Source organism: Centruroides vittatus, unplaced genomic scaffold, assembly GCF_030686945.1.
Source record: "Centruroides vittatus isolate TY-2023 unplaced genomic scaffold, ASM3068694v2 contig_1050, whole genome shotgun sequence".
Lineage (NCBI taxonomy): Eukaryota > Metazoa > Arthropoda > Arachnida > Scorpiones > Buthidae > Centruroides > Centruroides vittatus.
This window is the reverse complement of record NW_027120679.1, coordinates 119119-147022: the sequence shown is the minus strand read 5'-3', so window position 1 is coordinate 147022 and position 27904 is coordinate 119119. Positions and strand designations below refer to the sequence as shown.

Here is a 27904-nt window from a genome sequence, read left to right as displayed (position 1 = left end):
TTAAAGGTAATAATCCATTATTTTTTAATTACAAAAAATGCACATACAAATTTATTCTAAGTTGAAATAAATGATAAAGAATATAAAAATATTGTTTTAAATGAATAAACTAATGAAAAAACAAATTTTGGCATCTTTTTGTCTGCTGTAAATAAGTTAAAGTCTTCAATTTTGGTTCTTCTGGTGTTTTAGGGCCATCTTCATAAAACTAAAAGTAATATGCATTTTATAAAGAACAAAAAATTAATTTAAGGTATTCAGAAACAATGTTAAAATATAAAAACTACTATATTAAGATCTAAAATGCTTTGATAATAAATCATAAAATTTCAACACAAATATTTTTTACAATTAAATTCAGTTATAAAAATTTTACTTTAAAGATTTTTTTTCTTGTTTTATAGAATCTGCTTACTGTAATCAGTGTTTCATAGTATCAGAATTACAACATCTCAAAATATATAAGTTAATAATAATAATAATAAATAAATATTCAAGTTATAAATTTTTTAATGCATTCTATTACTATCAGAATGGTCTTATCTACTTACTCTGCTTATTATCAATTAAGCATCATCATCATCAGAATAGTATTCCAAAGTGAATACAATAAGCAGATTCTACTGTATTATGTTCAGAGCCATTGAGAGGGAGGAAGGGGCTGAGGATTTTTCCTTGGGCTCAAAGAAAACTTAGGAGGTCACTATGATTTCTACCTCTATAAATTAATGTTATTTTTACTGAGAAAAAAATTCTTTAATACTGCTTTTTATTAACAAAAAAAAACGTCCAATATATTTCATTTGTTAAAAAAAAAAAAAAACACCACTCTATCCTAGACCCAATACTAGCTCTCAGCAGCCTTAATTATGTTAATTGTAAATACTTGTTTATAGTTAATTTGTTTGTAATTATATGAAACTGATTATCTAAAATTACCCTGTTAGTAGCAGAAAACAATGATTCTTCAGGAGTACTTGAAGATTCCTCTTGATTCTAATTTTTAGTATATATTATTATTTAATAATTAGAAAATGTACAAAATTATATTATGCAATATAATATTGAAAATACAGTAAATTATAACAATGTAATATAATACTGAACTATTTTGAAAAAAAACTCAATAGATAACTTACATCATTATTTTTCTTTCTGCTACTCATTGTAAATTCTAAGAATTTTGTTTGCTAAATAAATAAATGAAGAAAATGAAACTAAAATATATAAATATTTGTTTAATTTCTAAAAGGTTACATAAATATTTCATCACTTCTCTAAATATTCATATTTTGTGAGTTAATAAGTACTATACCTTATGTTCAGACATTAACAGCGGTTCTTCAGGTGTATTTGAATCTATATCCTAAAAAAAGAAATCTTTTTATTCTTAATTACTATTGAGTTTGTTTAATTGTAGATTGTTTAATTGATTGTAGATTATTTAAAAACTATGTTTTTTATTTCAAATAATAAAAATTAAAAATTTTCAGACTTATTTCTTTTGAATCTTTCTAGATATTAATAGGAAAATAATCTCAATTATATCTAAAGTAACATAAATAATTAAATTAATAATATAGTTTGAAAATTAAAAAAAATTCAGTCACAAGATTGTTTTTATAGAATTATATGAGTTCAAATTTAATTACTTATCTGATATCAAATTTATTCAAAAAACAATGAATAATTAAACATCATCTTTCAATGATTATAAGAAGATAATTAATTTTAATATGAATACAAATTAATATTACCTGGGAATTTGCCAGACTAATACCAACTCTTAAGTTTTGACTATAATTCTATATATTTAATATACATATATATTAATCTCTACTTTTTATAAGTAAAAAGTATAACTAATTCATTATGTGGTGATGTATGATGATGATATATATTTACAGATAGTTTCACATTATAAAAATCAATCATTCAGTTTAATGTTTATTGCAGTTACAGATATATAGAAGCTCAAACTTAAGTCATTTATAGAAACTGAATGAAGGAATGAGAAGGAATATTAATTTTTAAAATGTTAAATTGAATAAATATTTCTGATATTAATAATGTTTATAAGTTAAGTTTATAACACAAGAAAAATTTAGTAAATTATATTAACAATATATTAAAATAACATAATCATAAACTTACATTGTTATTCTTTTTTCTCACAGTTTTTCTCAAAGATTCTAAGACACTCTTGTGCTGTAGATGTAGATATTTCATTATTATTAAAGTAATTTTTAAAATATAATTCTAAATAAATTTATTGCGGATAATTCCTGTTACATTATACTATTCAAAAACAAATCTCAGTACTAAGTTTTATAACTACTGAATTAAGTAATATTTTTAAGAATTGATACAATAAACATGACATGTATAAATATTAAATTCATGATGATTTCTTCATATCTATGACAAAACAATATTTACAAAATAGATTATAAGGAATAAGATACATACGTTGTAATTTGTAAGTATTGGTTCATCAGGTGTATTAAATGATTCATTATTTTCCTGAAATAATGAAACAAAAATATTTGAAAATAGAAAAGATAAAGAAGAAAAATTTATAAATATTATAAATTCATATTAAATTCACTTAAAAAAATCATATTAATTTCAATTAAATCATTTTATACAGTAATTCAAGATATTTATAAACTTCATCAAGCTTTTATTTTTACAACTAGAATATATTAAATGTAAAACCAATTTTCAATTCTCATTTGCTATGTTGAAATCTTTGCAAAAAAAATGACAAAACTTATCAATACAGAAATGATGCTTACTTTACATTCTAACTGTACTGTTAACTCCTCTGGGATTGATTTATTATCCTGAAAATAATAGCTATGTTTAGGACAGCATAAATAATTTAAAAATAAAGCAAAATTTATGAACAAATTACTACTACAATAATAATTTGATAATATAACATGATATATACTTATATATATATATATATATAAGACATGTAACTATTCACACAATTGTTTACAATAATAATCTCTTTATTAATACATTAAATATATCATCATTTTTTATTTTTTCAAAAAGAATTACAACTATTTATACATTAAACATTACTCCTCTAATTGTACTATTGCTCCAATTCTAATTGTGTGTATTTTTACTCTTAATGTGGGAGGTGGCTTATTTTTCTCATTGGACATTGCCATGTATCTTTTGTATAAAGAATAAAAAAACATTCATTAATTTTTATAGTATAAGCATTTGAAGGATAAAACACAAATATTTCTGTAATTGGATCTAATTTTAGAATTTTGTTACAAAATACACCTTAATTATCACTTGGAAAATAGTTATTACATTATAAAATATTGAAAATATCTTGCATTTAAAAATAATTTTACCGTTTTGTAGAGTTTATTTAAAAATGGTTTCATTTCCAATAATGATGGAATATTAAATGTATACAATATATAAAAAATAACTAATCTATTACTTTAAAAAATTAATATATGAGATCAATATAATAACAAACATCAGTAATGGTATAAACAGTGCTTTAAAAATAAAAATTTTCTTGAAATGAGCCTTAAAATTACATGATTAAAACTGATATTTTGTATTGTTTCCAGTGTTTTGAATGAAATCAAACAGAAGCTACCTAATTTTTTAGTTTACAAAAGAAGTTTGGAAATCAAAACTTTTTGTTCTGTTTATTTATTCTTAATAATTGTTCCTTTGCTAATTATTAAAATAACACTTAATAACTAAAACAGAAATATATTCATATTACTGGTTTTTGTCCAAGTTTTTAACTTTACATTTTAAATTAGGACTATAATTAATTACATTTAAATTAGATTTATATAGAATAAAATCTAGTTTGAATAAATCATACTAAAAAAAGTTACATATAAATTGTTTGAATATTTTTATTTTAAATGTCAAATGCAGAAAATTTTATAGAAAAAAAAAAAAATACATATATTTTAAGAATTAAACTTAACACTTACTATATATAAATCTGATTTTGTTCTTTAATAACAAAGTGATTTAATAAATATATAACTAATTCTGATTACAATATGATTATACAATTATTTAAAATACTTTTTTTGGTCTGGAAATTAAGACAAAAAAGTCAACACATTTAAATCCTAGTAAAATGATAATCATTTCTATAATCAGATTCTGACAAATCCTGACTGAGTCAAATGTTTCTAGGCAAACTTAAACATTTTTAAACAGTTGTCTTTAAATATATTTTTACAATATTTGAAAATACTTTAAAGATATTAAATAAAATTTTTAATAAATATTGATATATCTATAAAGTTTATTGTCAATAAGTATCCAAACATTGTACTTTAGTAATTAAAAGAATTATTACCAATATTGAGATAAAGATAGTGAACTCTTAACAAAAGGAATTCAGAATAACAGAAAACTATTAAACTTTTCTCTTATGTTCTCTCATAACTATTAAAATTAATATTATAAGAAATTCATTTCTTAATTAAAATTTTGAAGCATAAAAATAGATTAAAATGTCTAAGATCTTTAGCTATTAAATCTTTCTTTATGATATTTATTTATACCTTTATAGTCTTGAATTACATAAAAAAAAAAAATTTGTAAAATTCTGATAAAACTTAAAATTTTTACATATTTATATATAAAATAGAGTGAAAATGCAAAAAGTAGAGTGAAAAATACTAAAAATTAATTTATTTCAATTCTGATAAAGAAAAATTTTTAAATATAAAAGTCTGTTACATAAATTATTTGAAAAAAAATATTTAAAATTTGGCTGTTCAAAACAGATATAAAATAAGATAATCTTAAAAAAATTAATTGTACATCATTTTGTTGTTAAAAGTTAATTGCCCCAAAAACAGGAGAATTAGAATATGTGCATAAAAATCATATAACTATTTTGTATGACTGATAAAAGAAGTTGATAAGAGGAGATATGTAAATCATTTAAAATAGATTAAGTTATTATAATCAAACATTACATACAATTGTTATAAATTTTTGGATTCAAAAATAATAATATAATTAAAGTATCATTTCTTTAACAAACAAATTAAATAATCACTAATTAGAATAATGAATTATTATTTACTGAGAGAGACAATTAGTTTAAAAACATATCTTTCATTATTATTTGTAATCACAATATTTAACATCTTATAACTTATTGACATTTCAGTTTTAAATTTTTAATATTTTTCAATACTAAATAAATTATAAATTTTTATATACGTATAACTGAAGTTAAACTCTGAATTTATAACTTTTAAATTAAGTAATAGTTGGTTGATTTTCAAATTACTTTTTATATGGTAATTATTTTATTGAATTACAATAATTTATTTAATAGATAAAAATATTAGCTTCACTAGAATATCATTTGTAAAAATGCTAATCTTAAAATGTGTAAACAAATGCAAAATTAATTTATAATCTGAATATTCTAAATGTAATTTTTAATTTCTATTACATAATATGTTAGCACAAATTTTCAGTAAGTATAAAATGATCATATGTTAGTATATATTATTAACTGATAGTTCTGTTCTAAAGGTTTTTTTCAAAACAGATTATTATAAAAATATAATTTTTTAATAAAATGATGTTTAATTATTCTAATATTTTGAATAATAATAAAAAATTAACTTTCGATCAATAAAGTAATAAAGCAATATAAAAACTTGATTAAAAATTAAATGTGAATATTCAACATATTCATATTTATCTGTTTATTGTAAATAATGGTAAATAAAATAATAGTATCATAAATGTTTATATAAAAATAAAGAGTAATAAATTAATATAAAATGCAGATAAAAATTATATTATTTAATTGTGAAAATGAAAGCAGGCAAAACTGCTTATCTTTGAAATCCCATCTAAAATTTCCCATCCAATTGAGATAATCAATGCAACAATTACTTTTTCCATCTCCATAACTGTGCAATTTATTTAATTGAAGCATAACAATAAACATTTCATTGAAATAAAATTATAAAAAAGATGAAGTCATATCAAAAACATATAAAAAGCAATTACATTACATTTGTTCAATAATTACCATATTTACTCACTTATAAGATGATCTTGCATATAGGACAAGGTGTGACTTTAAAGATCAAAGGTTAGTTATTTCAAGTACTAAAGCTTGGATTAATTTCACAAACATTAGCAATTCAAATCCAGGGCTTTTCAGTTGAGTACTTGAACTTGTTGGGTTTTTTCATTTTTACCTGGATTTGATACTCAATCTAAAACTCAAGAATTCAAGAACAAAGTTTGAATATTTAACAGCATAAGATAGAAACTGTCAGTCATCAATTGTCAAAACATTATTAGTAAAAACATAAAAAAACAAAATGTTATAGTAAAGATAACCTGATAACTGTATTTTATCTTTATAAATCAGTAAAGATAAACACAACTAGCTGAGTTTTGCCATCATATCTACAATACTGACATTATAGCTTTCACAACAGAATTTTTAAGTCAATTTGAGACTTTACAGTAAGGAAAGTTAAAAATAATCAAATAATTTTCACAAAGTTAGCAACATGTTCACAAAATCTAAGTATGGATGTTATTTTGTGCCTTTTTTTTCTTATTTTATAAAAATTTTAAAGAAGTAGACAGAAGTAAAAAATGTATGAAATCTTGATATATAGGCCTAAATGAAAACTAAATAAACTAGACAAATATATTTCATTTGGAGTTCATTAAAAACAGATTTTTTTTGTTGTTTGAACTTATTATAGATACTAAAGTTCAATACAGTAAATGGAAACAGTTGTATACTGTTCAAACACAAACTTGGACTCAGAATTTTACACTCAACTTGGACTTGAAGACACTCAAAACAACAGAGTTTTGCTAAACCCTTTTCAAATCTAATACTTCAGCTACTTGTTTCTATCTATGTTTTCTATGTGATTTAACTTCTCTTTGCAATTTTTTGAGCGTTTCTAGATCACCATTTACATTACAACAGAACATCAATTATCCAAACACCAATCAACCGAAACATCTGTTAACTGAAAGCGTTCCAGTTGAACTGTGACGGGACATGTGTTGTGCTGAATCAAACGTTTTTGATACTAGATTAACTTCTAAAGTATAAGTTTTTTTTTTGTTTTTATATTTTTCAATATATTTATTTTGTTCATACAAAATAAAGAAATAATTTTTAATGATACAATAGCCACGATTATTATTATAAAAATTTTTGTTAGGCTTAACATTGACGAAAATTCAACGCAAAGCGACACGCAATGGAGAAAAATTTCAACATGGGATTTATTAATATACTATTATTGAGATATACTAATATACTATATTAATAATGTATTTTTTTGTACATAATCAGTTATCCAAAAAATCATTTTCCGAACAACCCCAGTACCCAACTGATTGGATAATCGATGTCCTACTGTAGTTAATTATCAAAATTAGGTTTTAATTTATTTTATAAGAGTAATTTTATAGCTATTATTTCTTATTGAACTAGTCAACCATATAACATGTACTGTACATTAGTGTATAAAAAAAAAATTATTTTTGAAAATTCAATCCAATAAATAATTTATCATGTAAAAAATTCCAAAATATTTATAAGTAAAAATAAAAAATGTAAGTTTATATATTGTATTTATTAAAATAAAAAGTAGAAATGCTAAGAGACATGTTTGCGTACTTTCAATATAATACGTAATAATTATTTTAATACTGAACAATACTTACCATTTTTATATTTGTGGCATTTTTATATTTTTGTTTTTGTGGCATTAGATTTATCCTTTTAAACAAATTTACTGTCACATCCTCTTCCCAATTTTTAAAGGGTGATCCTCTTTCCATTGCTCTTCCAACAAACTTCTGATTTAATTCCATGTGATATTGTGGAGATTGATCATGCTTTAATTCAAATTTAAGGACAGGATCTTGTGTACAACAAATATAATAATTATACTTCTTAAAAATTATTGTTAATATTCAAATAATACTCTATTTGTTCACACAATCACTTAAAAGGGTTTTTTTTTTTGACAATTCAATGTGCCTGGGTTGCCCTTCTAACTCTAATAGTTAACAGAGGCCAGGGATCACTCAGATGTGTGTTAACAAATTCTTATTATTATATGTATTTCTGATTGGTAACTAGTTGATTCCTCATCAATAAATACATGTAATCCACAAGAACCCCATTTCCTGTTTTACAATCAATCACCTACTATATAATAACACCTACAGTTGACTATAAATTATAAATCATATTGTCTGTTTGTGATAAAAAATAATAATTTTATTTCAGCTTTACAAAAAATTTACTCACTTACAATGGATCATAAAGACAGATTAGAATATCAGCAAAAGTTGATAGCAAATTTATTTTTTTTAATGAATTTAAAGAATATTTGTTTATAAATTGAGATAAAACTAGACAGGATAAATTAAAGAAATCCAGAGTGCTATACTGTACTGTATATGACATTTTTAAACCATTCCTATTTGTATGAAAATAAGGTTTATTATGTTGGTGAGACTGGAAAAATGTTGGAGATGAGGTTAAAAAATCATGAAGCAGCAATTCCTCTAAAACACTCGCAATCTACTTAGTTTCTCATTGCAGTACAAAAGAACATACAATTAACAAAAGTAATCTAAAGATTTTGTTTATGGAACATAATTTATATTTATGTTGATTTAAGAACATATCACAATTATGAATAATATTAATTTGATTAATTTAAATAATGGAATGTCAGTTGATGACATTTGAAATGACATCATATATTAAGTGTTATGCAATGTGGGATGACATCCCTTGGTGCTACTATGTAGTAGTGATTGATTGTAAAACAGGAATTGGGATTCTTGTAGTGAATTACATCTGTTTACTGAAGCAAAATCAGCAAGTTATCAATCTGAAATGCATATAATAATAAAAATTTGTTAACACTCACTTTCTGAGTGATCCCTGGCCTCTGTTAACTATTAGAGTTAGAAGAGCATCGCAGGCACATGAATTGTCAAAAAATCCCTTTTAAGTGGTTGTGTGAATAACTAAAAAATCAAACACACTGCTACTTTCAGCTTAATTTTTATCAAAGGTACCTCTATTTGTTTTCTTAAACATATTTTTAATTATTTATTATTATTTAATTATTTAATGTGTAATTAGGTAAACCAGATTGTGACACTTCCGACAAGTGTACTTTGTAATTTAATGTAGGTGTCACTGTCATTAGTTTACATGATATCTAACATCATTTGGTTTTTAGATTAATTTCTTAATATTTTATAACTTTGTTTAGTGTAATTTAATTTATCAGTTTCAGAGATTTGTTTCTTGTTGTTTGAATAACAAATTTTTGGAGTTAATATTTGATATTTTCTTTTTTATTGTTGTAATGGCAGAATTAGTTAAAGATTAACAGTTTTCATGGTAAAAGTGTACTTCAAAGGATTTTTTCATTTTTTAGAATCGATTTTCTGAAATTGATGTTGACAAGAGAATTTCATCAGATGTTAAGTTTGCCATAAAGTTTGGTTTGCAACCTGTCAATGCAGATTGTTCAAACTGTTCTGATCATTGTAAATCAATTCATCAAAAGAATCAAGATTCTGTTTCTTTTAGATGTTATAAATCCAGATGAACAGTTCGTCATTTGAACTTACTTTTAAACCTAAATTTGGAAAATTTTCTTGGGAAACTATTTCTTTTTGTTTATTTGGCATTTAATTTTCATAGAATATATGTTGAGCGACCTGTTTGGCTGTGGGTGTGGGTAGTCAAACAGCTGTTGAACAGGTGAATTTCATATCACGCATTATGATGGTTTCCTTGTATAATTTATCTCAAATGAAAATTGGTGGACCTGGAAGGTAGCTGAAATCAATGAGATTGTTGTGAGCAAAAAGAAAAAACCAGGAGAGAGAGCTTTGACCTGTTTGTTTAGCATACGAGCAAGATTTATCCAGGAGCAGAACATGTTTCGGTTTGGAAAGAGCCAGAAATTGTACCTTCAGGCCTAAAAGTAAGTACCAATAAATCTGAAAATCATAAGAGAAAAAATGTAGACATGTGTTAAAAATGCAGAAAAAGTTTCTACAATGGAAAAGAATGAAGTTATAAAAAAATTAGCAGAACCCTGTTCTATACCAAAGAAATTGACGAAAAAAAAATAAAAATATGTTAATCATAAATGGAAATTGTTTTCTTTAAAAGCAGGTGTAGTTAGTAGTTGCATTGGTTACCATCTTGGTTGTGGACATAGCATTCAAAAACAAAATATTAATTCTTAAAATAATGAAATTATAAACTAATAAAAAATACATAGCATTTTAAGTTTAATACCTTTGCTTGTTTGTTTCGAGTATGGCATAAATAAACCAGGAGTAATAACTACATCATCATTAAAATATGATGGTGTTTGTATTTTCCCATTATTTATATTAAGATAGCCTCTGCAAAAATGTCTACATTCAGTTTTTAAAGCAAATATATCCAATGAAAAATATATACAATATATATATGTATATCTTACCGATTCAATTTAGGAGTCACTATAATCATTTCTGTAGGTACATTATTTTTCAACCTTTCATCAATTTTGTTATATAAATTTGGCAGAGATCGAAGAGGTAATATAGGGGTTGTCTTCATTTTTTGTTTTTCTTCTTCAATATCTGAATCAGAGCTATAAATATACATAACATTGAAAAGTGATGTATAATGCATTTCTTTCTACTTAAGCATAGTATAAAATATTAAATTAAATTTTACATAAAATTGTGGATTAACAGATGTTGTGGTGTTACACTGCATAGATAAAGAAAGAAAAGATGAAGAATTTGAGAAGTGAGAGATGGTGGTACCGCACATAACACAGAAGTGAACTAACGCCTACGTCACTTAATCACGTGTTTATTTTTTAAGCTAGTCTATCAGATATTGAAAGATTAACAAAAATGACAAAATTACAGCAGTTTTCCATCTTCTTTTTCTTAATCTATGTTTTGCCAACTAGTGGTGGGGTATCTGAAGCTGGCTTGTAACCCAAATTTTAGTTCTCAACTTAAAAAAAGCAAAAAATTGGCCGAGAGATGGCTCGTATCTCGAAAAACTTGTTTTTAAATATTTGGTACTACAGTGGTACAAGTTGACTAACTTGTTAATAATTAAACAGATTGAAGTAAATGATTAATTAGAGTATTAAGATTCCTTGAGAAGCCAGATCACAGAATAACCTTGTCTCTATTCTCTGTATTACTGTAATGCAATTGGAATTTCTGATGAGTGAGCAAGATACTAGTTTTTGGAACTGAAAATTCATTGTCATACAATTTCAAAGATTGCATCTGAGAAGTATATGGATATCTAGAACAAGTTCACAAGAACTTTGAAAACTTCTTAAATCGAATAGTTCTCAATTCTTGCATTAAAATACTTCCATCTTTAGTTAAAATCACATTGAATTTATTTAGATTAAGGTACTAGTAATAAAATTTTTTTTATATATGCAAAAGTGATTTAACTCTAAAAATGGAATATAACTGTGCGATATTTATCTGTTTTAATTTAAAGATGAAAAATTAAAAAAAATAAAAAAATATTAAATTTGTTCAAAATGGAAAACAATCCAGTACCATATGATTCCAGTTTACCGTATTTGCAAACTGACTAATTTTTCTTTATTGATGAATTGAATTTGAAGAATAATGTTAGATAAGTGTAGGTAAACAATGTTTCTCAGTTTCTAAAATTTTTCAATTCATAAATTTAGATATATTAAGAGATTAGTCACCTATTGGTTGAAAAATATTGTAAAGATTACTATGCAAAATTACTGATTTTATTAATATTAAAAAATACTTTTAAGAAAATCTTCTTCTATGAGAAGTACAGTATTTATTCAATAATAACAGTCTTCAAGAGAAGTTGTATTGTATCCAAAATAGTTATTTATTTGGTGAAAATGCAGTTAGAATTATGCATCATTCATTCTAAATGTAATATGTATTTCTAAAAGTTATTAGTACCCCACATCTGAACATTTTCAGCTTGAATAAAAATTTCACTGTAAATAGATACAAAAAAGCTAGCAGTTTCTAACAGAACCAGATGTGTTGCCTTGATTATCCTCAATTATTATTATTGTTAATAAAGTTATTGTTTCTTTAAACATTATAAATTTTTTTCATGTTAATTTTGATACTTTTAAATTTAAAAAGTAATAGCTTTTCCAATGGAATGATTTTATATGATTATTTAACCATTATTATGATTATTGAAAAATTAATGTAATACTCATTACATCTCTAATATATAAATATAATGTTTATATATATATATATATATATAATATAAAATAACATTATATGTATATATACAAACATCTCTAAACCTAATATATTTGTAATAAGCCAAATAACTATCAGTTAACATCGAGCTACTTTTCTGCAATTATATTTAATAAATTTCTAAATAATTTGTCCTAGAGGGAGGCATTAAGTACCATCTCTTATTAAATTTAATAATTATAATTAAATAAAATAATTTAGAATATTCTGGAAGAAAAGAATTGGCAGGGAGCGGAAACTAAAACCTGCAACTCCGACTTACCATGCAAATGAATTACCAGTTATGCTACATGATCCTCCAGTCTGATCTCCTCTTCCAGATATCTTTAATTATGATATGATACCAAAGATGGTTATCTTTGGTTACTTATGGTTATTTAGAAATTAATTAAATATAATTGAAGAAATGTAGCCTAATGTCAATATTATCTGTAGTTATTTGGCTTATTATATACATACATACATACATACATACATGTATAATATACATAAATATAATCACATAATATAAAATCATACATTTATAAATTTAAAATTGTGATTTTAATTAAGGAGCTAAGATTTTAAACTTATGTAAAAACAAACATAACTTATAACTTAAAATAGTGATGACCAAACTATGACCATTGGACCAAATTTGACACATGGCATAAGTTAATCTGGTTCACAAATATATTTAATCACCACTTAACAAATTATAGAAATAAGTTTATTTTTGGTATATATAGAATATATAAAATATTTGTGGCCACCTATGTATGACTTATTCACAGTTTGGCCTATCAATTGAAAAGTTTGGGCTTAAAATATTAATTTATAAAATATTTGTTAATTACAAATCATAAAAAATATAATCTATAATTTGAAATACCATTCTTTAGATTCTTTTTATTATTTTCCTTAAATGAATTTTTTACAGGTTCTTCTTTTACATTATTTTCAATTTTTATACCTGCAAATCAAATATAAAATACTAAAATATGATTTCTATAACAAAAATTACAAAGTATAAAAAAGCATTATCAGCTCAAAATATACTAATACAAGGACTGTTCATGAAAGACTGAGACTGATTGTTTTCTTAGTTGGGTATTTATTGTTGGTCAACACACACATGGTTCTTTTTAAAATAGTCTCCATGAAGTGCAATGCAGTTTTGCCTGTCTTCAAATATATGGTGAAAGCTATTTCGAACAACTCTTTCAGAATTGCCCCCAATTGTTCTAAAACTGGCAGTTTGTAAATCAATGCCTGCACAGCTGTGCATTGAGCACAAAACAAAAAAGTCACAGGAGGTGAGATAATATTGATACAGAACACGAGAGATATTTTTTGGGATCAAATATTTCATCACAACACTTTGCTTTATTACAATGAAGTCATTATCCATACAGTTTCAGTCATGGTCTTTTTCTTGCAATATGTTGCTGGACAAAACTGATATGTAGTACTTTCTGATAACAGTAGTATTTGGCAGTACTACATGCTGGTATGCCATACTGAGATGATCAAAGAAGGTAATCAACCATACTGTTCCTCCTGCATGATTTCTGGAGATTGTCACAGGCTTTTCTACCTGATGCCATTGTTAGCAACTGTAATATCAGCTCTCAATAAAAATTGGTCTGTACATGTAAAAAGATATTCTCTTTCCAAATATATTACTTTCTCAGTGATAACACTGGCAGTTGATTTATAAGAAAATCAGTTTTTTTCTTGAACATCCCTCATACCTAATAGTTTTCAGTATAAATTTATTTTATATTATTGTTATTTTATTTGCTTGTTACTATTTTTCTTTGCATGTAGTATAAATTTCTTTGTTGAATTTTAAAATTTTACTATATCAGCAATTTTGGTTTTAAAGAAAATTAATAATACAAATACAGTCTAACTCATTTATAACGTCATCTCTGGGACCAGCAATTTTTTGACGTTATAACTGAGTGTCATTATCATAATAAATTTATTAACATATGTATAAAAATGCAAACTACATGTTTAAATCAACTTTATTTACATTATTATGTCTAAGTTTACATCGATGTAATTAAAAATTTCAAAAATTACCTTTTATAAGAAATTTCTATTTGTCATAAGTTTCAATAATGGCGGAACTTCTGGTTTTGAGAATAATGTTGAATCAAAAGGCAACAAAAGGTTAAACTAATGTATGCCAATTAAAAATAATTCAATTATTTCTTTATAAACTGTTTAATGTGATATGTTATGTTAAAAATAATAGAATATTTAACAATTTAGCATAAAGTAATTTAAAAATGAGTACATAATAACCGATCGTCACGTCCTTAAAAGTGTAGCAGACTTCACCCCACCAAAGTCAGGTGGTGAGAGTACCACCCACAGTTGTTCAAGGAAGTGGACTCTGACCCTAGGACTAATAAATAATAAATTTATTAATCATATTAGGCCATAGCCTGTTATTACAGGGTGTTATAACATTAAATAATATTAATCATAACATTATTATTAACATTGGTAACATCGATTCATCATATTATATTCTTTTGTAGGATTAGTTTTAGTACATATAATTTTAAGTAGGGTGATTACAAAAGTTTTTTGCATAATTGTATAATTTATAAATCATTATAATATTTGCTTCATGAAATAAACGATACATTTGATTTTCTTCTTTAAAGAAATTTAGCTGATTTAGGTTGGCTTTGTTTCTTAGTTTGAGTCCTATTATACACTCACAGAACATGTGAAATTTGGTAAATAATTCTTGGCATCTTGGACAGGTCATTTTTGTAAATTTGTAACTTCTATTATTAACTATTATCATTTTGCTATTGAGTCTAAGTTGTATAAAAAATTTCTTGATTGTAAATGGCATATTAGATAACATATAATTATTATTAAAAGGGTAATCCAATATATTATACCATTTAGGTTCTTTTCTCCTATGCATTTCTTCAATGTCTTGAGCTAAAGTAATTTCCAATGTATTTTGGATTAGTTGTTTTCTAATTAGGTCGCTAATTTCTAGATTTTCTAGCAATGGCATTATAGAGACTCCATATTCCTCGACAATATTTCTCATTTGGCTAATCCAGGAACTTTTTTGGGGATTTTGACAAGACCTTTTATACAGCAAGTATAACAATTTTGTTGGTAGGTTGCCATTGTCTTTGATTTTATAAAGAAAGTTAATAAATCTTTTTACAAGGAAGGGAGTTAATTTGAATCTATTGAGTTCTATTTTTAGTGCATAACCAGCTATGTTATAGTCCAGAGTAAAAATTCTTTGAATGAATTTGTTTTGGATTATTTCAAATTTTTTATATGTTGTTAGACTCCAAATTGGTGAAGCATAGACTACCTCATTAAGAATTATGGAAGTAAATAATCTAAAATGGCTATATATGTTTTTTAACTTGATTTGAGCAAAAAGTTTCACCGTGTTATTTATCAGTTGATTTGATTTATGAACAGCTTCTTTGTATTGCTTTTCAAAGGTTAATGTAGAAGTCAGTAAAATTCCCAAAAATTTGACTTCTTGTGTTATCTTAAGTTGTACTTTGTTCAGATAGAATGACGTACTTTTTTTGGCAAGTCTGGAACCATTTCGAAATATCATAATTGATGACTTGTTTGGATTAATCATTAATTTTAGTCTATCAAAATATTCTTGAACTTTTCTGATTTTTCTACGTAGTCCTGCTGCTGTGGGTGCTACTATTACAATATCATCCACATATGCTATGGAATGAATAACTTGGCCATCTATATAAAAACCACCATCTTCTATCTCAAAACATTCATTTATATAAGATAGGAAAAAATTAAAAAGATGTGGGGACCATGGGTCACCCTGTAGTAGACCTGTGTTCACTTGTAATGGTGGCCATTTCTTGTATATTGCTTTATTATTACTTCGTAGTGTCCAAACAATTGGTCTATTATTCTAATCATACAAGTATCTGCTCTATATTTACTTAATTTATCTAGTAACACTGCAATAACCACTGAGTCATACATTTTCTCAATATCTAAAAACAAGGCTTAAACTGTGTGTCTCTTTTTATATAATTGCAATTGTATTAAAGCCGTCAATGTAAATAATGCAATTTGAGTGCCTCCTTTTTTGGTGAATGCAAACTGTGTATAACTGAGGAATTTATTAGTATTAATCCATTCATTAAACTTTTCCATTAATACTGCTGTAAATAGTTTGCAGAATCCAGACAAAAGAGTGATAGGCCGATAATTGGCTGGGCAGTTTCTTGCTACCTTTTTGAATATCATTTTAAAAATGACTCTATTCCAATCATCAGGTATTGTTCCCGTATAGTAAAATTTATTATATAGGTTAGCCAATATGTGAATACCTTCTATAGACAAGTTTTTGATCATCAAGTTGGTAATGGAGTCAGCACCAGGAGCCGTTTTCTCTCTTAATTTTTTAATACAGCTATATAAATTTTCTACATTGAATATTTCTGATATTGGTTGAATCGTGGTCGTAATACTTTGTAGTTTATGCTCTTTGTATTTATTTTTATAAGTAATGGAAAATTTTTCTAGATATTGTTTCCAATTGTCGAACGTCACGTAATACCTGGGATCTGCAGCTTGCGGTTTCTTTCTAACTTGATTAATAGTACTCCAGAATTTTTTCCCTGGCCTTCAATAGTTGGTCACTTATTTCAGAATAGTATTTCTTCTCTTTTGCTTTTATTAAATTTTGGTAAATCTTTTTGTTCCTTATATATTCTTTCAACGCTGATTCAGTGTTATTTTTTCTAAAGTATTGTAAGCTAAGTTGTTTTTTAATCTTGTGAAGGTAGCAACTCTTATCAAACCAAGTTTGTTTAGGTTGTATTCTTTTATTATTCCTGGAGATTTTATAATGGAACTGGTCAATTATTTCTACTAAGTTGTTGTATTTCTATATAGTTGTTAAATTACTATCACTGTCTAACATTTCTGACAATTTGTTATTGAATTCATTTTTAAATTTTGTCAAATTAAATCTTCTTCTTGTTTCTTTTTTAGAGGTTCGACTGTTTTTTTGAGTTTGGCCATCCTTGTTTCGTGTGGAAGACCAACTAATTCTAGTTGCACAGGAAAATGGTCTGAAATATCGTTGTCTAAAACCCTGAAATCCTTGATCTTATTTAGGACAAATTCCGAACAAATTATATAATCAATTGTGGATTTGCCAACATTAGACAGAAAGGTGTATTCGGCGGGGCAATCATTAGGGACTCTTCCATTGAGTATATATAAACTATTATCTTGTACAAATTGTAATAATAATTTCCCTCCTGAGTTAATTTCTTTATCTTTAGACATTCTAATATTATCAATTATTCCATTATTATTGTTATTTTTTGTGTCCATTATTTCGCCTATTCGGCTATTAGCGTCTCCACCTATTATCCACAGCTCTGTCATATTAGTTCTCTGTATTATCATATTTTGGATTTCTAGTAAGATATTCTTTTTATCAGTATTTGATGTAAATATATAAGAATAAGTCCTAACCGTGTTTCTCACCAGAGTATATATAATCATTGACAAAGTTCTAATTCAGCTAGGATGCAATTATTACCAACATTCCAAAACTTCAATTCTCCTAGATTTTTCTTAATTAACAACAATAATCCTCCAGAAAGACGACCAAATTTACTATTTCTTTGACCTTTACTTTCTATTACCAGGAATGTTCGTTCTAAATATGTTTTGTCTTCTGTTTTTGCTGGATCGACCAAGTTTCAGAGAGACCAATTACTGCATTAGATTCCAAGTGACTTTGAAATATGTTTGAATATAGTTTTCTATGGAGTCCTTGTATATTCCAGAAACCAATGAGAATATTAGAATTATCACTTTTAGTATTAGGCCTTACTTCTAGTTGCCAATCTATAGCTATATTTGTCTGGTCTAAACTATGTCTATTTTGATTACTATTTTCTATTATTTCTTGGCTAGTGATATCTGTTCTCCAGGGTTCTATGGGAGTATAAGATTTTATTGTGTGCACATGCGATAAACCATTTAACTTAGTCCTAAAAAACTCTTTAGTTGTATTACTTTTTCTAGATTAAGATCATATGAGTAAATAGTCTCTTTATTTATATAGTAGTCATCTCTAATTATTATTTTGACACCTTTAGCTTTTTCTTGTTGAGCTATTGGAATCAACTTTTTTCTCCTCAGTTTCAATCTTCTGCAAAGATCTGTTTTGAATATTATTTTTTTCCATTCTTGTGAATTAATTTTAGATATCTTAGACCAAAATTCTTTAAGTATTAAATTTCTTTCATAAGTTGAGGATAATACAATTTTCACCATGGGCTTGTATTCATTATTTGATAATTTAATTAAACTATCTATAGAACTATTTGTTATTCCTAGTTCTATTCTAATAAATTGTTCTATTTCATTTAGGTAATCAGTAGTTTTAAAAGGAAAATTCATAATAACTGTGTTTTTGTTCATTTTTTCATTTAATAACTGATCTATTTCAAACTCTAGCATACCTTTAGTGTGAGAATTATCCTTAGTTAGTGAGTCAATTTCTTCCAGTTTCTGTGCCAGTTTTTTGGATTCCAGTTGATAAGCTTTATTTTCTTCTTTCAGTATATTGACTTCTGTTTTAATATTTTGTAATTCGGTATTTAGTTGAGTGAATTTTTCTTGAATTAACTCATAAATGGATTTCAACGAGTATCTTGGTTCTTCTGCTGTTGAAGTGTCTATTCCTCGGACGGTGTGGAAATAATCTTGTATTTTAGGAGATCTCACATCGATTAGTTCATCTCTATCATAATCTTGTTCTTCTGGATGAATTTCCTGACTGAGTACAATTTCAGCTATATTCGTTTTTTCTGGTACTTTAGGATTAACATTGCGAGGCCTCCCCGCCCCTTCTTTTGCATATCTGTATGGCCACCATATTGCGGTGATCTAGACAACAGACCTAGATTAGATTCTATTCCCGAAATGAACAATAAATATAATATCACTATCAGGGATAGTCTTTTTTTGTAGATCCATTTCGATTGAGGTTGCATATTCACCTACGAACAAACCACTATCAGAGAAAGTAGTATCAAAATTCTCTTGCGATAAACACGCCAACACCTTCGCTAGTCAAGACACACCCCCGACCCTAGGACTAAACACGTAGTATTTTCTTTGTGAAATAAAATTTGTAATCTAATTTTGTAAATTTGGGAGTGCTTCAAATATGACATTAAAACAGGGTTTTAAGTCGTTACAAGCAGGTTTTTTTTAACATTATCTAGTATAGTAAAGTCGTGGGACCGATAAAGATTTGACGTTGCATTAGGGTTGTCGTTACATCCGATGACATTATAACCAAGTTAGACTGTATTATATATAATTTTTCTTATCATAATAAAATTATGTAGATTCATAAATTTTAACATCTATAAATATCTTTTCTTTTTGTATTTATATATTGTTGTGGCATTAAGATATAAGTAAAAAAACTAAAAGAAATTAATGTAAAAATGAATATTGAAGAAATATACAAATCATATCTAAATATATTTAATTTCCTATTTTGACTTGAAATTTTAAATTGCTCAAACATTTTCCATGTATTGTTTACTATCTAATTGTTGTAATATGTTTAATATACAGGGTGGGCCAGCGAAAACGAAACGGCAGAGTGTTCGTGTTCATCCAAGCAAAGCGCTCGGACAGGTCGATTTTACTCTCGAGGGGACATCTTTTGCAATAAAATTTTTGCGATTCTGAATATTAACTAAACAAACATTTTTTTCGAAATAAATGTTTGTTTAGTTAATACAAAATAAATGAGTTTTTAAAATTTTTTGTTGTCTGTTGTATTCAGAATCGCAAAAACTTTATTGCAAAAGATGTCCCTTCGAGAGTAAAATCGACCTGTCCGAGCGCTTTGCTTGGACGAACACGAACACTGCCGTTTTGTTTTCGCTGGCCCACCCTGTATATATTATTGATATATATTTTAAACATATTACAACATATTACAACAATAGTAATAAATCTAATTGAAGAGAGAATAAAAGTGATAATAAATTCAATTTAAAAACAAAATTAAAACTAAATGTCACTTCCAAAAATTATGCAATTACATTTTTTATAACAATTATTAAGTAAACATTGTAATTGGTCACAATTACTAATATTTTATAAAAATTTATTAATTTTTAAATTATTACTTAAAATTTATGTAATATCAATAAATTAAGCTATAAATCTATTTTTCTAAAAGTGAGTCAACTAAACAATTATAAACCATACAATAATAATTTATATATAATTTACAGAATAAAATAAATGTTACAAAATTTCAAAATAGCTATAATAATATCTTAAATTGATAATAATTAATTAATTTAAAATATAATACTAATTGGAACCAAACTGTGTTTTCTTTGTTTCCAAGGAACATATCCATAATTTTGTAATTTTGTTTCAAGATTATTTAACTGTTCATCAATGTCTTCAATACTTGTTTCTAAATCTTTTTTAAAATTAGCTCTTATATTTTGAAGTTCTTGTATATCATCATCTACTTTTGTTGTTTCTTCCTATAAAAGATTTAAACTATAATTTGAATCAAAGAATTAAAAAAAAAATTGTGAATTATAATTCAAGTACTATATAATATCAATGTAATAAGCATATGTTTTATTCATAAATTCATTTATTTATTATTTAATGGCATGCTATTACTCTACATATCTATATATCACAACTGTTAAGAATTCAATAATTTTCAACTAAAATTGAAAATTGCAAATTATTTTATAAAGAATTATAATCTTGATTGATTATTAATACTGTATATGTAAAAAACTTGCTAAAATTTCCAATACACTTTCCTTTTACTCCACTAAACTCATATAAATTACATATAAATTCCTTTAAAACAATTCTGAAAAGCAATACATTTTTATTAAAACAATTAAAAAAAACCTATACATTACAAAACTATTTTTTCCTATACTATTAAAAACATATCCTGTTTCTTCCAATGTAGAGAAAGAGTGCAGATAGACAGACCATATGCATAGACCAGAATTTATTCATTTTACCAAACTATTATTATTATTTTTATTGATTAAAAATTAACAATTTAATTTTAATTTTATCAATTTTTAATCAATGAAAAAAAAACCTATATTTTCTACAATTATAACTGTATGAACAAAAACATTTATTGATTAGACCAAGCTTAAAACTTGGTTTTAATATAATATTTATGCACTGGCAATCTTTGAAAATCTTATTTTCCAGCATCACAATATTTTTTAAACATTTAAAAAAAATACTCCATATAATCTGTTAAAAAATTCAGTTGTATATAAGTTATCTGGGAAACAAAAATCAAATTTATTTTAATTAATTATATTTTACGATTTAATGTTGTTCAAACTAAACATAAATGTTCACTATCAATTACTGATTGCTCTTATTCTAATATATATGGTTAAATGCTTCAGTTGAATTGAAAGTAAATTCAAGATTAATTTATATTGTTAAATAGAACTCTAATCAAAATAATGTATGTTGTATAACAATTTTGGTATAAAATAAATTATTATTATAATATATACAGTGGGACAGATGATAAGCCTATCACAGATAATAGTGAACTATCTAAATTTATAAAACCCATATTTATGCATGTATATAATGTGATAGATAGAAAGAAAATAAAAACATAGATATCATTACATACTTTGCATTGTTTCATATATCTACATAACCTCATATTGCCTGTTTTGTACTTTTTTGTATATAGGTCCTCTTGAGCATCTTTTTTCCAAAGAAGGCTTGTTTCATCACAAATAAAAACTTGTTTAAGATAATAGTCTTTATACTCAATGATATTTCTTAACTGTGTTGAAAACACAGCAGCAGCACCCTCATTAGCAGATGCAGATTCTTCAATAATTTTAATATTTTTTAGATTATAACTATTTTTGAACCTATGTAAACCCTTGCAAGCTGTGAATGGCTTAGTTTCCTCTTCTGTACTATCTTGTGACTGAATGTCCTTGTATAAGCTTAGTGCCTTTTGCTGTAATACATTGCCAAAAATAGGATCTCTGTTTCTAATCATAACCTCTACCCATAGATTTAACACATGTTTATCTTGAGTAACACCTTATAATGCACTGTACCAGAAACTTTTGCAGATTGGGGTAAAACAGAAAAACATGTTTTTATTTCTATTCATCGTTTCACAAATCAGAGATTTGTTTTTTCCATACAGTTTGCAATCTCTGCAAACAGGTTTTTTCTATCTCAACCATATTCAGAATTTTCACTTTCTCACTTATAATACTTCACTTCTTCTCTTAGGCCTTGAGCCTATTTTAGAAATTTTTTAAAAACCTTATTTGAATAAAAATATTTTAAATTTGATCAAACAAAAACACCACTATTCGATTCAACAAATAAAACAAAGCTAAATAAAAGTACGCACCATGTGCAAAAGCTTACAAATGTCGCAATCAAAGCGAGTTTTGACAAGTTTACAAGTGGAGCCTATATGGTGTTTTTCAACTGCAGATAATTCAACCCAAGGTTGCTGAGACAACAGATATGGCAGTGTTACTATACAGAATTTTATAATCATACGTTTATAATCACATATATAAAAGTGTATAAAGTTTTCTTAAAGTAATATGTATATTTAAGAATTATTGAAATAATGTGCCAAAATTAATTATATAAATGGTTCTTATTAAGATCTTTAATGTTTCAATTAATTTATTTAAACAAATTATTAAATCATAGTAATCTTTATAACACTATATATGTTATTAAGTATAATTCAAAAATAAAAATAAAAAATTCAAGTAATTTAAATTCAAAACATATTACTAATTTTTTATATAGTTATTGTACTGTACAACTGTTAATGTTAAAAGGGTTACCTGAAGTAATTTTAAATCATCAAGCATACGTGTTATATATATTATCGATGAATCTTCTGGTAATTCAGATTTAGGCATCAACAGTTTATGATGTAATTCATTTAAATCATTCTGCAAACTTTTTGATACATTCTTTAACTTTGAGAAAAATGATTCTTCTTTACTATCCATTTTGAAATATTTAAATACTGTAAATAAAATAATTAAATAATATTTTAATTAGATATATATTATTGAAAAATTTATTACATTATTTTAAAGTTCATTACAATTTTATTGACATTGTAATCATATTGAATCTAACAAAAGTTATAACATACCTTAGAATAAGTTTTAATATAATATTGAAAACTCCTCAAATTTGTTTGTTTTTAGAATTATAAAAATTGTCTAGAAAAAAAGTAAAAACATTAGAATTATTAGCATTCTAAAAGTATAAAATTTATTGAAAAATATACTAATGTTTATTTCATCATTCACCTAAAATCAAAATCTGAAACATCATGACTATTGTAGTTGTTAGGCAAAATAGATAATTTAGATAATTTTTATTTCCTAAGTATTAAAAATATAAAGAAAACTTTTAAGAAGTTTATTCATGAATATAAATGAAAATATTTTAAAAATTAATTTATGATAACTATGCATTTACTTAATCTTATCTCATTTATATTTAAGACCGACATTCATTAATTATTAAAAAGCAAAAATGAAAACAGACTTAAAACTATAAGTAAAATAATAAGATGGGCAATAAGATTTAGCAATCTCATATTTTCAATATTTTTATATTATATCAAAACGATTAATGTTACCTTAGGTAGCCAAAATGGCAGCTCATCTCTAATTCCAGCAAGGAAACAGTGGGATGCACGTTCTAACCTAACCTATTCTAATAATTTGGTTGCTAATAATTATGGTAATTTATCAGAATAGGTTAGGTTAGGTTAGATGTGGGTCCCACTGTTTCCTTGCTGGGATTAGAGATGAGCCGCCATCTTGGCTACCTAAGGTAACATTAACCATAAAACTAGCAGGTAGGCCCGGCGTTGCTCGGGCAAAAGTAACAATAGCGAAGATTGAGATTATTACATTATAGTCACAAAAGAAAAAGAGTAATTTCATCAACAAACTAAGTTTTTCTAAAAAAAGGTCGGATTTGAAAATCGAATGTTCCACTATCGTTTGATTTTCATCGAATGCTCTAAAGAAGAAAGGTCAAGAAAAACCGAACTAATCTGTTTAAATTTAAAAATCGAATGTGTTCTAACATATTACTCTTTTTCTTTTTTTTCCAGAGTCCGTAAATCTTGCACGTTGCTTTCTCTGGTTCTCCATTGTTACTTAACACTTTGGTACTTAAATTTGGTACCCTAACTGTGTACCAAATTTCAACTTTCAACTCCTAACCGTTTTCGCGAAAACTAAGATTATTACGTTACAGTCAACCATACCCGTTTTCACAGAATGCAAGAATTGGGTCCCCCTGTTTCCAGACTAATTACAGAATTTTTAGATGGGTCTAAAAATATGTTTGATTTTCCGCAAAAACGAAAATAACTGCATCTGCGTCTTGCACGTCACTTTCTCTTAACAATTCCATTGTTGATGGAAGTGTTAAGCCTTAATCCTGTCCCTCTCCCACGTGGGGAGGTATTTCGAAAAACCCCTTCTTAGTGTGCGTTCTCGTGACGTATCCTAACTGTAAACCAAATTTCAACTCCTAACCGTTTGGGCTCTGCACTGATTATTATTATTATTAACTCGTCTTGATTATATATATAGATACCTTTGTAAACAAGCTTTTTCAAAAATGAAATATAGTGTACAAAAGTCTAAATATCAAACATTACTGTCCAACAAATATCCAATATTTTAATAGTGGATGCCACAAAATTTATCCCCAATTTTGATGATATTCTTTCAAAAAAGCAATTGCAAATTTCACATTGATTCATGTCTGTTGTTATTTAGAAATAAAAAAAATCTTATCTAACATTTGACCATATCTTTTGTATGGTACCCGACTCCGTTGTCTTTCAGGACGACATGGCCCTTCTCGGGAAAAAGGCAGAGAGCTGGGTAAAATGCAAACTCCGAATGAGGAATTTCCCAGAATTGTAAACCCCCTGTACAAGCACAAAAGTCAAAGGAACCATATCTATATGTGCAACCTCCAAAGGTCAATTTTTACAATGTATAGATACTGTACTATTGCCTATTCTCCATGCTCCATATGTAGTTGTGCACTTCAGTGCTTGCAATTGCTCACACTCAGTCCCCACTTTCCCTTAAAACTAGTCAAGATCATTTCAAAGTTGACATAGCCTGTTTTTTGAACTTTTGAGTTTATCATCATCTTATCAATATGTAAAAATTAAATTAACCTTAATTTTACTTTTAAGACTTAATTTTTCATTAAATCCATCAAAAACTTTTGAAAAAAATATCATGTATGTTTTATAAATTGTAAATTTGTGTTGTATGGCAAAGGCATTTCAAAGTTGACATGAAATAAAACATTCAGAAAGAGTCAAATCAGAACTTTGTTGGACCACCTTTGGCCTGAATTACACTTAGAAGTCAACTTTGCATACTGTTAATTAATTTACGAATGATATCCTGCCTAATTTCTGACCAAACCTTAAATAATTCTTCTTTGTACAATGATAAAGATTTTCTATGGCTAAGAGGAATACAGCAGTCTAATTTGTCCCACAGATGTTCTATTAAATTTAAGTCTTGTGATTGCAGTGGTCATTCAAGAACTTTGATATCATTTTCATTGAAATATTTTCTGAGAAGCATTCTGTATGTTTGTGATCATTGTATTGTTGAAAGACAAATTCATGTTCAATCCCGTTTTCCTTGCTGATTCCATTAAATTGTCTTTAAGTATCTGTTTGTAATTTACTGCTTTCATGCGATCATGAATTTGAACAATATTTCCCATTTCAAACTGTGAAAAACACCACCAAACCATTATGCAAGCGAGTGTTTTATTGTTCCCAGTTTTATTTTTATCGAATGCTTAATTTGTCTTTCTCCAAACAAATTTTCGTTGTTTAGTATCCTGCAACTCATTTTAACTCATCACTCCAAATAAGACACTTCCAAAACTCTAGGGGCTGGTCCACAAATTTTTTGGCAAAAGCTAATCTTTTCTTGATTCACTGCTGAAATCATTGGTTTTCTACAAGCCACCCTTCCATGGAAACTTTTTTAAATTTTTCTCTTAATAGTTGAGACACTGGCTTCAAGCGTAAGCTCTTCTTTTATTTCTTTAGCTGTTATAAGAGTTTTTGGTGGTCTCATGGAAAATCATGGCATTTTCTCTTGATGTTGTGGTGTTAGGACAGTGTCCTTGTGGTAAATTTCTCACTGTATTGTTATTTAAATATTTGACCACTATTCTTCTGACTCCTTCTTGTGATATTTGATGCTTTTTTGCAATAATAGGAGAATCGCCATTTTTTCTGCTCAATCTGCACTCTTTCTTCAAGACTCAATTCTCTCTTCTTTAACATACTTTCTTATTGATACTAAAAAACTATTTAATTAACAACTCTGGAATTAAATTTTATGTTATAACCAATTTGAAATTAATTTCTTACTGTATTTACAATGTTTTATTTGTTGTCAACTTTCAATTGATACAATATATTACTTGTTGCTCTTCAATTCTTTATTGGTGAAACAAATAATCAGTTATCTATTGTTTTACACCAATTAACAAGGCTATTACAATATACAAAGTAGTTAACAGATCAGAACTGCATTTTTTTCCCTTAAAATGTTAAAAAAAAACTATATATAACATCAAGTATTCCACAGTCAGATGGGCTAAACAGTCGAATGTGATAATCTTAGCGGAGCATGCAATGTGATTCCCAATCGCGTGCAACCGTATCAAGGGTCACACGTAGAGGTACGATTCCTTTGAGTTTTTTGCTCGTACGGGTATGGTCTACACCCAATTGTACCATTCGGAGCTCGAATCTTATCATAAACAGTGCTGAGAGTTTGATTTTGTATTAAAACAACCTTCTATTAGAAATAATGCTAAACTTTCATAGAAGACCAACCCCACCAACGAACAAAATATTCATAGCGAAATAAAAGTCGACTTACTCGCAAGGAATATAATACAGATAATAACTATAAGTGAAAATTAAGTGTATTTTCTGGTTTAAATGACTTCAACATTTCGAATTCAGCGGATAAACAAAAAATTCGAATAATATTTTAACAGCAGATAAAAATTCGCCCAATATTCGCCAAATTTATTATAAATTTTTTTTATTTTTATAAATAAAAATATAAATAATTAAATTAGTTAAAATGTATCAATAATATAACGTAAACGTAAGACACTATCAGAAAATTATCGTAATTAGTTGGAAAAATTATAATATGAACAGTGACATCAGAGATCGAGCCTGGAAACCTGGTTTTTCTTTCGAGCTGCCTGCCCTCTTGGCACTAAGAGGGCCTTTTTAGTAAGTCAGTTATAGGTTCCGCCAGGCCCGAAATGGGGCTGCCTGGCGGCGAGGGCCTGACATATCCGAACGGTCTACCCTTCAAAAAATTCCTGG

At 26.3% G+C, this 27904-nt stretch overlaps 2 protein-coding genes across 2 annotated transcripts; both read right to left on the bottom strand.

Moving 5' to 3' along the window:
- LOC136970762 (uncharacterized) lies at positions 1 to 27530 on the bottom strand. The gene is made up of 15 exons (XM_067265215.1): positions 27441 to 27530; positions 23630 to 23699; positions 23310 to 23497; positions 20786 to 20951; positions 13247 to 13327; positions 10560 to 10712; positions 10370 to 10479; positions 7753 to 7952; positions 2799 to 2846; positions 2470 to 2523; positions 2155 to 2208; positions 1316 to 1366; positions 1140 to 1190; positions 940 to 996; positions 1 to 208 (listed from the first exon to the last, which is right to left on the bottom strand). Exons 6-15 carry the CDS (start codon positions 10676 to 10678, stop codon positions 110 to 112), a joined length of 843 nt encoding a protein of 280 aa, XP_067121316.1. The 5' UTR covers positions 10679 to 10712; positions 13247 to 13327; positions 20786 to 20951; positions 23310 to 23497; positions 23630 to 23699; positions 27441 to 27530; the 3' UTR covers positions 1 to 109.
- On the bottom strand, positions 18403 to 23480 carry LOC136971195 (uncharacterized protein PF3D7_1120000-like). The gene is made up of 4 exons (XM_067265673.1): positions 23310 to 23480; positions 22106 to 22447; positions 20781 to 20951; positions 18403 to 19314 (listed from the first exon to the last, which is right to left on the bottom strand). The coding sequence occupies exons 1-4, from the start codon at positions 23478 to 23480 to the stop codon at positions 18403 to 18405; spliced, it is 1596 nt and encodes a 531-aa protein (XP_067121774.1).
- Positions 27531 to 27904: the final 374 nt, after the last annotated feature.